This window comes from Eptatretus burgeri, chromosome 3 (assembly GCF_056783735.1).
Source record: "Eptatretus burgeri isolate ZD-2024b chromosome 3, Ebu_testis_v1, whole genome shotgun sequence".
Taxonomy (NCBI): Eukaryota; Metazoa; Chordata; class Myxini; order Myxiniformes; family Myxinidae; genus Eptatretus; species Eptatretus burgeri.
Window position 1 is genome coordinate 138,202,399 of NC_140963.1, and position 14,085 is coordinate 138,216,483.

The 14,085-nt window shown below is 39.4% G+C and overlaps 1 protein-coding gene across 2 annotated transcripts in view; it reads right to left on the reverse strand.

Annotated features, from left to right (window-relative positions):
* LOC147031100 (myelin protein zero-like protein 2) overlaps positions 1 to 14,085 on the reverse strand; it is a 211,716-nt gene that overhangs the window by 135,620 nt on the left and 62,011 nt on the right. Inside the window, exons 5-6 of one of the 2 annotated variants that reach the window (XM_085875832.1) lie at positions 3,955 to 4,089; positions 395 to 489 (exon numbers count right to left, since the gene is read on the reverse strand). In XM_085875832.1, the coding sequence (XP_085731958.1) occupies positions 396 to 489; positions 3,955 to 4,089 (229 nt within the window). In that variant the 3' untranslated portion in view covers position 395. The remainder of the gene's footprint in view (positions 1 to 394; positions 490 to 3,954; positions 4,090 to 14,085) is intronic. The other variant, XM_085875833.1, reaches the window with a different exon arrangement.

Below are 14,085 nucleotides of genomic sequence, written 5' to 3' on the forward strand. Positions count from 1 at the left end.
TAAACTTCGACAAATGAGGGAAACTGTTACTTTTTACTACTTCCTGCAAGATGAGGGAGCTCGTTCAAAAATGTCAAAAATGTCGAAAGATATTTGTAATGCATCCGAGTAATCTCAAGTAAAGTCCGTAACACGGTTCAAGTCGAGCAGGTAAAAAGTAACCATCTGTCACAGGTTTGATCTTGTCTTTATAATCACCTGCTTTTGTAAGTTATTTGACCTGAATCTCGATTCCTGATACATTTGTCTCTCAAGTTACCCTAGTACTGCAACTCCAACTGATCCTCTCATTCTTCCCTGATTGGATTGAGTCCTGTGTGAAAGAATTGTATTCGGGAGCATGGTGAACGTGATGGCATGCAGTGGAAATCCGAGAGAGTGCGTAGGGACTTACATTATGCGTTGAGTGCTGCACTTGGATCACCGTTTAAGGTGTTGCTGTTGGTCGTGGGTTGTTCTTTTAGTGAGTCCTTCTCGTTATCAACATTGCTGGAAACAACCAAGATGGATGGGTAGGTGGTGGTAGAGGGGGGTAAGGAATATCATTCAGTCTCCTCTTTTCTCAGGACACAGTCATACATATATTTATGAGAAAACAATCAATGTTTTTGTTTTTTTGAAAGTAGTAACTGCGTGCAAGATTTTCATGCTCCCTCATCTTGTTTGTGTCATTATGACGAGCAACATTATGAGACTTAGGCACTGTGGGCAGGAGGTAATATTTCGACATGGGCGAGTGTGAAGCCAAATGTGTTTGGAAACGTATTGTGTGATAATGGTTGTGTATCATTTTAAATGAGAGTTAAACCAGCATCTCAAAACAAGTGGAAGGCGAGGGTTGAGATGCTTGTGGTTCATGTCCAGATAAGAAAATGATGATTTTTTTTTGGGGGGGGGGGTCTTTTCGTCTCCATTGATTTGTTCTATTAATTCCTTTCTCTCCTCTTATATGTGTGTGTGTATGTGTATGTGTATGTGTATGTGTACGTGTACGTGTACGTGTACGTGTACGTGTACGTGTACGTGTACGTGTACGTGTGCGTGTGTGTGTGTGTGTGTGTGCTAATTCTACTCAACGTTCTCTCTCCCATTTGTACATAAACAACATTTATCAAACACACACATCCCTCGGATGGACGTTAAACTGGATGGACTGGCATTGGTTGGTGGACGCTAAAGATCCCACACCACAGTGTCTTTGGAAAAGAGAAGGCAAGCTATCACCGGTACCATGAACAAATTACAAATTGCTGCCATAACTACTGCTGGGAAGGCAATGGCAAACCACCCAGTGTCACCCTTGCCAAGAAACTGCTTTGGCAGCACCAATGCTCTATAACAGAGTATGGTCCGTCGTAAGCAGAATATATGTTTACCTTCCTTGTCACAGTGATTGATAGATTCATAACGCTCATGACATTCTATTATATAAACAATCAACATATTATCTCACATTACCAGGAAATCATACACACCTTAACTCACTTCATGCAGCAGTTCCAATGGTTACATTTAATATTTTATGACAACAGGAACCCTTCAGAAGGCCACAGAAGGAGCACACAAAATTATCTATTGTAATACCTCTCGAAGCAATAGAAAACCAGAACGGCACTCTTCGACGTCGTGACATCCAGCTTCCGATATGCTTCCGCCCGCATTATTACATCATGATACATACTTGTACCAAGTTTGATTTAAATCCCTTCAGCTGTTCTCAAGTATCACATGTTTACCTGACATGACCTCTGACCTCTTGATGCCAAAATCTAATCAGTTCATCTTTACATCAGCGTCCACAACAACTTCCGATATTTCGTCACGTGCCTTGATTAAGCCAATAGCGAAACGCGTCATAATGTATTTACGTATTTACGATATATCGTGTATTTACGAAATAAATAATGTATTTACGAAATTACAATACGATAAATGGAATAATCTTTAAATAGTAACGTGAACTTTTCGAAACTTTAAAGCAAATGTCCGAATATATTTAAAAGTTCATGACAGACGCTCTCAAAAGGCACCGTCTATGTGAGGATGTGTACATGTGCTCAGTATTTAAGGAGATCCGGATCTTGTATATACAAGAGCCGAGTCCGAGAGATTAAGGTTTTGTCTTCAGAAGAAGAAGAAGAAGAAGAAGAAGAAGAAGAAGAAGAAGAAGAAGAAGAAGAAGAAGAAGCACAACAACAACGACAACAACAAGCTCTCTATGAGCAGCGTTCGCTACGCGAGATGCTGCTAACAAGGAAGTCACATGCCTTATCACAATATATACAAAACAAGTTAGACAGGTGAGTCACACCTGGGATGGAACTCAGATATATGAACTGTTTTGTGTTTAAGGGGATGCTCTACTGTTCATTTGTAAAAAATAACATCCCTGGTTGGTACCAAACTGATGTCGCAGATTATGCACAGGTACAATAATGGCAACATCATGACTCGCTTCTGTGCTGTGTATGTGTATGCACTCCAGAGCTGTGTACGCACTCGAGTGACGGTGCTTTTCGCTCTGTACCCAGCGGAACAAAGAGAGAAATCCTCCTCCCCAAGGGGTGCCCACCCGTGGGGTTCCTCCATTCTCTATCCTCTAAATACTGAGTGTCAAGCGAGAAAGCAGCACGTCCCGTTATTTTAAGGTCATTGATACAACTTGGTTCGGGTTCGAACTGAACCAAAGACAGACCTCCCAGACTGAGAGTGGACACTCAGCACACATCATGCAACAGAGTATTATCCATTTACATGAGTTGTCAACGAAGAAGAGCATGGTATTCGCTGTTCATTGCACTGCCTCTTGTTGTAAACGTAAAGGTGGCTAAATGACAGAGCTTGGCAACCTGTTGAGAAAATAACGTGAAAAGAATAATTGATTTGTCCATCATCGTCATCGTTCATCTGCAGCACAATGCGAGAGGGTAGCCTGATTGGTTGAGGGTGTGGCTATGCCACTGATACAGTGCCCTGTGCCACTGATACAGTGCCCTCTGCTGGTTATGGCAGGAATTTGAAATTTGTTGATGGTGCCAGTGATGGCTCAGTGACTCTTTGCGAATGACTCCGTGGGATCTTTAACATCTACCAATGAATGCCGGCAGATGGGAAGCCCGATTTAACGTCCATCTGAGGGACGGCACATACACTGATGAATCACCCTTCCAGTGAAACACCAGGATGACAATTTATACCTGTCAGGATTCAAACCCAGGCTAGACAGCTTATAGGTGAGCATGCATACCTCGAGGCCATCCTGCCAGCACAATTTGTCCATTAATTCTGCTTATTCAAGGGCCTTGACTTGAAAACACCACAAATGAAAACACCATGATGGATTGCTATGTACCATCAACATGAGATGGAAAGCGGTCATCTTTACCATAAACAACAACAACAACAACATACATGCTGAAAAGATGTTATATCACTGTGACGCTGGTCTCGTGTTTTGCATCGGGATAGGGATACGTGTGTTCTCCTACTTGAAATGCCTTTCTTTCTCTCCTTTTCCTTCCACTACGACAGCATGTTGTTCTGCTTTGTGGATGTCATCTGCATCATGTCGCTTCTTTGAGTTTCAAGTGTGGTGCAGTCTTGTCAATTCGCACAAGGGAAAAAAACAAACCAAGGTTGTACCTGAGGTTTATGCTTCCGATGGCCCATTGGTAGGATATAGGTCATGAACTTAGTAGGGGCCACTGTGTTGACTGTCGTATAACGTGACTCGAAACTTTCGGATGGTCATACACGATTATGGGTGCACATAAACGGGTGTACAAACTGCTGGTGTTGTACTAAAATATATCCTACTAACCACAGAAATAATAATCTTCCAGCGAAAACTATTCAAGTAACCTGAACACCGACCATCACCACCATCAGGTGAGATGCACATCTCCTGCAACATCTTGAGCCTTGACCATGAACTGTTTTCCATAATCAACCCACCAAGTGGTATTTTGGTCATCAGGCTGAAGCAAGGTGGGCCCAACCTTAGGACTTTCTCCCAACAAAGGCCCTTCTGGGCCTCCCTCCGCTTCCTGCTCGTTTATCGGATAACTCCACAGGATTTCGTCCAGGCCGCTGCTTGGAACAACCATAAAACAAAAACAACATTTAAATTAACAGTAAATCAAACATGCAAGACAATGTTGTTTTTCAAGTGGACTTTTGGTTTCCAGGGAAAACTATTTACAAAACCATAGGTTGGTCAAACGCTACTAGAATGACTTTAAACGTGATGCTATTCGGTATCCAAAAACAACAATTCTCTTTAGGATAATGGTTCCCCGCGTATCATCATATATGTACACCGAACACTTCATCAACCAAGCAAGCCAAACGAACTACTTGTAGTGTGGAAACTGTGGGCTCGAACGAGTGCACTTCAAAACTAATTGTAAGGATAAGAGACGCACAGGGAACGGGATTTTAACCTCATATCCCAGCGTCGACACACATCCTAACTAATGTCAGGAAATGATTTGTGGGAATAACATATGGAAGGATGAAGACTGAAAGGAATGAAATGTCTCAAAGATACGGTCTCGTTTTGGTCCCGGCGTTCCTCCGTGCACGGACATGTTTCTTTCTTAACAAGATAATTATCTGTAAAACGATAACATTCCAGATGTACCTTGTGTAACTGTTATCAATCGTTCCGTGTGTCTGTTCGCAAGTCTTGTCATGCAAACATTTTGTGCTTTTTGTGTCGATTTCTCACGTGCGCGTCTGCGATCGAGACGATGGATTAGACGGTGTAATCATGTGTGTCAGACTCAGCCGTCAAGGATTTTTATTTTCCTCCTTCACCTACTCAATAACAAGAAGAACAAAAAAAGGAATCAACGAGAGGGGGAGCACTTGGGAGAGTGCAAAACCTCCGCCGCCAATACTGCTGGGTCACTCAAGTGAACCTTATATCTTATTCATTAATTATGATGTCAACAGTGCTGACAGAGTTATAGTTCTTTTCTCCAACATTTTTTTTTTGGGGGTGGGGGGGGGGGTTGGAAATCACTTAAAACATGTAAAAATGCAAAAAAAATCGAAATTTTGTTGAAAAAAGTTGCAAATTTTTTTTTCTCTAACAAGTTTTTGGGGAGGGGGTTGGAAATCACTTAAAACATGTAGAAATGCAAAAAATATTTTTTTGCTTTTTTTTGGGGGGGGTAACAATTTTTTTTGGGGGGGGGGGTTGGAAATCACTTAAAACGTGAAAATGCAAAAAATATTTTTTTCTCAAACAATTTTTTTGGGGGGGGGGGGTTGAAAATCACTTAAAATATGTAGAAATGCAAAAAAAAATTCTCTTAATTTATTTTGCGGGGGGTAACAATTTTTTGGGGGGGGTTGGAAATCACTTAAAAACATGTAGAAATGCAAAAAAAAATTCTCTAACAATTTTTTTGGGGGGGGGTAACAATTTTTTTGGGGGGGGGGTTGGAAATCACTTAAAACACGGAGAAATGCAAAAAAAAATTTTTTTCTCTAACAATTTTTTTTTGGGGGGGGTCCTTTTGGACTTTTTTTTGGGGGGGGAGACCCAAGTCCAAAATTTAATGACATGATCCTTGGACCATACCTTAACCCCCCCACCAAGTTTCGTCGAAATCCATCGAGGAGTTTTTCCGTAATACTGTTCACAAACAAACAAACAAACAACCAAACAAACAAACAGAAAGGGGTGAAAACAGTAACCTCCATCCATCTTCGAAGATGGCGGAGGTTAATAAAAATCAAAATCAAACATGTCCTTTCACCTTCCCAGCAGGACAAGGCGAATTAAAATATATTCTTTCCCCTCTCAACTTTTCCCATTCTCTCACACCTGTCTTCTCTTCCTTGATTTCTTATCCTTCCTCACCACTCTCTCTCTCTCTCATTCTCTACTTTAACCATTCCCTCATCCCGATCTTCCCATATTTATCCACCAACAAATCACCCCCCTCCCCTTCCCTCCATCCTACTTGGCATCTTTGCAAAAACACTTCCTCGTGTCATCGTGTTCTTCGAGCGCTGTTTTCCTTCACACCTTTACACCCTCTCCACGTTCCACCCTGGCCCTGAAGTGAGTTTGCATATTGCTGAATTTGGGATTCTGACATGGAACCCAATTTGCAGGAAGTGCAGATACGTGGCGGTTAACTTATATAAACCTACAAGCCCATGTCTCCCACTCTCTCAACCCTCTTGTTTCCCCAAACAGCAAGAACTCCAACATTTGAGGACTCCATTCCCACGTGAGAGACAACTTAATTTACACTTCCAACGATACTATGGACATCGTAAATTCAACAGTAACATTGTTCTCACAGAACAGCGACGACTCTCGTCTGTGTCTCATCTTGGCTCTTCTCTTTTTCTGTTATGACAGGCTCGATCCTGATGAATTTCTTGTAAAATTACAAAACTCTTATTCAATAGCTAGCTACAGCAGCAGCGCATACAGATTATAATTCATGGAGGCCAACTGACGAGCACTACAACACACCCTTTCACAAAAGGATCGGTCTTCCGTCTCCCTTTTATGGAGAGTATATTAAACAAGATTGAGGCTCATAGAAGAATGAGATGACAAGAGGGTAGAAAGGCAACAGACCGACAATGGCTGACTGGGGCAACAGTTCGACACAATAACAAAAGGAATGAATCAACAGGAAAGGGAGGACAGAGAGAGAGGGGGTAGGAGGGAACACAGTAACCACAACACAGTAAGGGGATTGCTTTGGGTCTCTCGCTAAAGATGATCCAAAATTAACATGTTTCAACATGCTCAGTCAATAACAATCCATATCAAGTTTAACTAATTACTGGGCATGCCTCCCATTGCTTCGCTGTTCGGGTTTAATCAAAAGACAGCATGTTGTACTTCACAAACATATCGCATATGTATCTGTATCAATGAGGATATAAAATGAAGTAAAAGACAGAAAAAGGATATTTTATAACACATAATTGTTGTTGTCTTGGTTGTTGTTGTGTGCTCCTAACATGTACTTTTTTATATATTATTCTATTGCTTTGAGTAGTATTACTATATTCCCTTTTGTGTGCTCCTCCCGTGTCCTAAAATCTAAAGGGTTCCTGCCGTCGGTCCACAACAAATGTTGGGCCCACTGCATTGAAGTTCGAGGTCCTGCTTCTTCTTCGTCGATATCGGAAATATGGGCTTTCAAAACAGACAAGTCAATGCGATTGATTAAAGGAACTAATTTTTGTTCCAAGTAAATGGATTATGGGTAAAGCTGCGTTATCTGGCACCTGCCGGACTTGAGAGGCGCAGGTTAATGCAAGATGCCGATTAGTCAAGTTACTTTAACCTATATATGCAGAACCTGGCCTTTTTTTTTAACAGTATCTCAGGCTCATGGTAGAAGAGACATGCACACGCACGCACTATATCGTGGAAAAGGAAATCATGAAACAGTAAAAATGGTGGAGTGTATGTGAACTTTCCAAACAAGTGTGATCATTGGTTTACACTGCAGTTGAAGGGAGTTCATCTTGCACTTCCTTGGGATCTTTTAATGTGTCGTTTGTTTTGTTATATTGTATGATGATGTTGTCGTATAACATGCCGTCTTGGGGTCTTTTCATGAGGTTAGTTTTTGACGTGTTGTGCTATATCGACCCCAGCGGTCTGCACTGACTCAGGCCCTTTGGCTGTCGTCATCTCGCGACCGTCCGCTTTGTTCTACTCGTGCCACGACACGCCCACCATTGTCATTGTGTATCAAGCAGCTCCACCCTTCAGCGGACGGTAGAGGAATGTCCTGGTCACGCCATCATGCAAAGTCAAAACCACCATCTTCCAATTTTCAACTTTGCTTGTAAAAGGTTTATGGTATGCCATAATGGGTGGATGCGGCAATATTTCACGATAAAAACAGCGTGATCACGTAAATAATACAAATGGCGGAAGCCAACAAGAAGGACTACCGGTAGCGCTGCTATGAGAGCCCACTGGCAACATCGGTAACGAAAGTGTGCCAGGTGGTGCCGGATAACACAGCTTTACCTGCACCAGCTTTCCAGCCAGGTAAATGGATTGCAATATTACCTTTCCAACTGTATCATTTGTATTATTGTATGATAGCAGGAACTCCAAACTCGGTATCATAAAGTGTTATGGACAGAGAAACTAGGTTCCATATATATATATATATATATATATATATATATATATATATATATATATATATATATATATATATATATATATATATATATATATATATATATAAAGTTAATCAGTTAATTAATATGTCAATAATCTACCCTGTTTGATGACTTTTATCCAAATGACTGTAGCACCGTTAATATTTAGCAATGCAATTGTGAAGTGAATGATCATCAGAATATCTACAGCCATGTACTACGCCACATAAACAGGATAACCCCCTCCCACCCCAAGCCCCCCTAGTTGAATCGGAGGGGTGATAATTAAAATATATATATATATTTTTAAGCACATTGATCACTGTTGAAAAATATTTAACTTGAGTATATTGGGGGGGGACGACACCATCTAACCACATCTTAGCTCAACATTCAAAAACACAGGCTGTCCATTCTGATTGTACTGGAATGTGTACGACAATGTTACTGCTCTCACATACTATCAAAATCTATATTCAATGGACAAGGCCTTGAACAGGCCAGAAAATAGTCAAAGTCAGGGTAGCATCATTGGCTGAGGGCATGGCTGTACCACTGATGCAGTGCCCTCTCCTGGTTAGGGTAGGAATTAGTAATTTGTTCATGGTGCTGGCAAGAGCTCGACTTTCCTTCATACAGGACACCGTGGGAACTTTAATGTCCACCAACTAATGCCAGTAGACGAGACACCCAGTATAACATCCATCCAAGGGATGGCACACAAATTGATGAATCACCCTGCCTGCAAAACACCAGGGCGACAGTTTTAGCTGGGTTGGGATTCAAACCCAGAATAGGAAGCATAGAGGTGAGTGTGCGTACCTCTCGGCCATCCTGCTAGCCCAATTTAATGTCATAACTTTGTTGAAGAGTGATAGTGGAGAATTTTTATAATCAGTAAATCGTTCACTATTGCTTGTTTACGAAAGGTTGCATCATGAATATTTATTTTGGTAGTTTGTCGAATAAATCACATTGTACATCATGCCTCAATGCACATCGCATTTGTAAAAATGGAAATGGTTTGTGCAAATTATTTATTTTTTGAATGATTTTTACACGTTCATGTTCAGGGGATATCCAAGTGAGTACACGTAACATGAAATTTTAAAACTTGTTCAATGAACTTTGTGATGATAATTTATTATTTTAATTTACCTCTTTTGCGACCAAGTAGGATTTCGGCAGTTATATATTTATTTTAGTTAATTTTCTGTTTCACTTTGATAATAAACCATGTTCCCCCCCCCCCCCCCCCAATCTCAGGTGGATTAATTGAAGCAGTAGTTGGTCTGTCTCTGTCTCGAGTAGAACCTGCTGTTCTGCTGCTTTCAGTGTTGCGACGTCGGAGCATGGAGTACAGAGGTTGCAAACTTTGCCAAAGTCTCCTTTACCTTCCTTCACACCTTCCTCGTACCTCTCGGTAACATGAGATCATGAATTATTTAGCAGAGAAGGAGGAATCAAAATGGTCGTGAAATTCAGTCATTGCATTTCACAATCCATCTTCTACAATATTAAAGTGTCAGTAAATTTAGCATGAGCTAGCCTCTTTACCAGGGTGCAGCATTTCATTATTTACGGGAAAGAACCACAGGATAAATTGTTGCCTCCAAGGTTGAGTCTTTACTGAAATCCAAGCAAGTAAAGTATGAAGTGTATTTCGAGTTTTGGTTTTTAATTCAAAATGCTGTTCAACTTGTTGGGATCTGCACGTCGGCCTGCATCAAATTGTTCGTGACAATGATCTTATCGAAATACTTGTCTATCGTCCTCAAATTCTCAGATATGTTTTCTGCACTCAAATGTTGATAAATCTGTTTAATGTCATCGTAAGATCAATTTTGGAGTAATACAACTATGCTGGACAGTCATTTAAAAGATATTTAATCCAGATTTGCAATCAGGAATTGGTACCAATGGTGTAAAGATGCTTTCAGAGTAGTTTGATAATTTGCAAGCCGAATCCAGGGTTTGCATACTACTTCTTCTGATTCTTCTTCCTTTAATGGGCACAATTATTCCCACATTCTTGTGGGGTTTAGGCAGAGGGAAGTTTTTGCCCAAGTCTTTCATGAACCGGAAGGCTAGGCCTACTGTTCGACTAAGTAGTTCAGGCAGGCAGTTTGTAATTTGTTCATGGTACCAGCAATAGCTCAACTACACCTCGAGGAGGACACCGTGGGATTCTTCATGTCCACCAACTTGCGCTGGCAGACGGGTCATCCAGTTTAACGTCCATCCGAGAGACGGCATACCTTGTGATGCAGCACCCTGCCTGTGAAACACCAGAATGACAGTTTATAGCTGAGTCGGGATTCAAACCGAGGGCAGACACCTTAGAGGTGTGTGTGTGCACCAGAAGGCCATCCTGCCACCCCTCCTAAACAAACCAGACTGTGACCAAAAAAGAAAATACTATTTTTTCATGTTGTTTTATTTATTTTCCTTGATCAATTATTACTGGGGGCATTTTCTTTCGATGTTTTTTCTTTTCCACATTTTGGATCAAATCCACCTCCTTATTATGTTATTTTGGGTCTTCACAGATTCCTTTCCACGAGTTTTCAAGTCTATCCTTCTTGGAGGAACTTGTTACTTGCTTTTGTTTTCTTAGTTTGCACTAGAATCTTTTCAAATAACTGGTTTTGTTTTATCCCTTTGTCAACTTTGTTGTGGTTTTTGTCTTCCTTGCTATCATTTATATTTTGTTTGTTTTCAGCAACCATTACCTCTCAGTCTTTGTCCATGGCTTTGCATATATATTTTTATTTTTTGGATTCTTTTTCATAACTTTGGACTTCTGATTCCTTTGATAAACTGCTGCATTTCTCCCGTTTGCTTTCTCACTTGTTCTCTCTGTTTCATTTGTTTCCGCATGTGTGTTCGTGTGTACGTTTTTGAGGCAGCAACATAGCTGTTGGAAGGGTTTTTAGAGAATATGTATATGTGTACCATGTACAACAGGAATAAAGGTAAATGCACATTAACTTGTGATTTTCCCCCACTTTTATTTTGCCCAAAACATTTCCACGCTCGCTAACATTTCATTTATGACAAACTGGTGGTCACATTCGACAGGGGGTGGATAAAGCATTTACCAGAGACAGCAAATTGTACATTACAGTCTATCAAGTAGAAAACTCGTGGTGTATGAAGTTATTATTTTTATTTTTGAGGAACCAGAACATTTTTGAAAGTTACTTAATGGTTAAAAACTGTTACTATTATATTACAAATTGTTTTTAATACCATTTACATTTTACAAGACTGTTGGGCTTCTGCTGTCACAGCTTTATCCAACTGGACAAGAAGACACGTGTGTTGTGTATGTATATGTATATATATATGTATATATATATATATATATATATATATATATATATATATATATATATATATATATATATATATATATATATATATATATATATATATATATACATACATATATATATATATATATATATATACATACATACATACATATATATATATATATATATATATATATATATATATATACATACATACATACATACATACATATATATATATATATATACACATACATACATATACATTAGGGTGGTCCAAAAACAGCAACAAAAAAAAATTCAGATGTTGTCTCCACAAGACTTAAATTCTTCCACTATGATTAAGTAACACGCATAAAAAAATTTAAGTTGATCGGAGGTGATTTAGAGGTCGCTCCATATGACGACTTTTAGTTTCATGAGTTGGTTAAATTAGGGTATGGTCAGGTACGATTACGGGTACTTCTGGATGTCCGAGGTGGTAATGGAGTGCATTTTCGAACTCTATGGGGTCGATTCACTCTATGGAATGACTGCACCGACATTGAATTCACTACCATTTCGAAAATATGACCTAAAATAAGATTTATCATTATTGGAGTTGAGTAACTAATCCTACTCATTTCGATATTTTCTAATCTATAATTAATTTGTTGTCCGTCTAAACATTTCTTAGAGTAAATCGACCCCACTGAGTTCGAAAATGCAGTCCATTTTCACCTAGGAAGTTCAGAAGTGTATGGATTCACCATACCCTAATTTTTCAATCAATGGAATTACAAACTATTACACTATTTCGTCTCATTTACCAAATACCACTATCATCTCCACCTCTATTGCTGTCTCCACTCACGCCGGAACTTATTTCTAGCCGGCTCAACATCCAGTGTTTTAGATTCAATGATTCACGAAAAATATGTTAGTTATTTATTTAGTTATCATTATATTAAATTAGGGTATGGCGAGATGCGAATCCGTACACTTATGAACTTCGTAGGTGAAAATGGACTGCATTTTCGAACTCAGTGGGTTCGATTTACTCTAAGAAATGTTTAGACGGACAACAAATTAATTATAGATTAGAAAATATCGAAATGAGTAGGATTAGTTACTCAACTCCAGTCATGATAAATCTCGTTTTAGGTCCTATTTTCGAAATGGTAGTGAATTCAATGTCGGTGCAGTCATTTCTTGGAGTAAATGAACCCCATAGAGTTCGAAAATGCACTCCATTTCCACCTTGGACATCCAGAAGTACCCGTAATCGTACCTGACCATACCCTAATTTATTCAAGTCATGAGACGAAAAGTCGTCATATGGAGCGACCTCTAAATCACCTCCGATCAAGCTAAAAAGATTTCTGCGCGTTATTGGATCATATTAGAATAATTTTAAGCTTGTGGAGCAACATTCTATTTTTTCGACTTTTTGGACCGCCCTAATACACATGCACATATAGTGCCTTCAGAAAGTATTCACACCCCTTGACTATTAATTTAATTTTTTTTGTCACTGATCTACACAAAATACCCCACAATGACAAAGTGAAAACACTTTACTGTTATTGTGGGATGATGGAACAACGTCAAAAGATATATCGTGATCCCAAACCAGAAGAGGATTGTGGTGCCATATTGTGGAATCGTAATGTGGTGTCATTCCTACCTTGTTTGGTTGTGTTTTTTTGAGATTTCATCCCTGTTTTTACATTTATTTTGAAATGTTTTTTTTTTCTTGTTTATGCATTTTTGAAAATAATAAAATGCATCATGTTTTATATATTTTGTTTATTTTGGTATGGATTAAATCTATGTTATTAAATTGGTCCATTTCCACCCCTCCCTTGATCCTGGCCTGGTTTGGTTGAGTCTACATTTACGCTCAATTTCTTTTCGTAATAAAACGATTAACGTTTCATATATTTCTTAATTTTGGGTTGCGTGCACCAGCCCAGAGACAGAGTAACTTCTTCACATAAGAATCACCATCATGGCTTCAGCAATTATTGAGTTAGGTTGAGCTACAGTTTAACATTGTTTTTGGAGAGGAAGAAGCAAAAGTTAGTACAAATTCAAGATTTAGCGATCTCTCGTTGTGGTACTTTAGCGATGTATTCAGGCATCTTTTTAAATCTTGGTAGTTCACAGAAAACGCTTGAGAATAAAAGTTATGGCTTTTAAATGCTTATAATTTCACTCTATAGTAGTTTATAAGCATATCATTGAATGGTTGGCTATTTTTTTTTCATTGAACACATTTGAATGGGTGGCTATTTTTTCCCCGTGTCATCCCTCTATATGGAGTACTACCGTACTCCATGATAAGTATTCAATCCCCCAAGTCAATACTTTGTAGAATCGCCTTTGGCAGCAATTACAGCTGTGAGTCTTCTTGGCTATGTCTGTATCAGCTTTGCACACCTGGATTTGGGGGGTTTTCTCCCATTCCTCCTTGCAGATTTGCTCAAGCTATGGAGGATGGGGAGCGTCGGTGAACAGTAACTTTCAAGTCTTTCCACAGATTCTCAATGAGATTCAAGTCTGGGCTTTGGCTGGGCCACTCAAGGACTTTCACATTCTTGTTCTGAAGCCATTCCAGTAT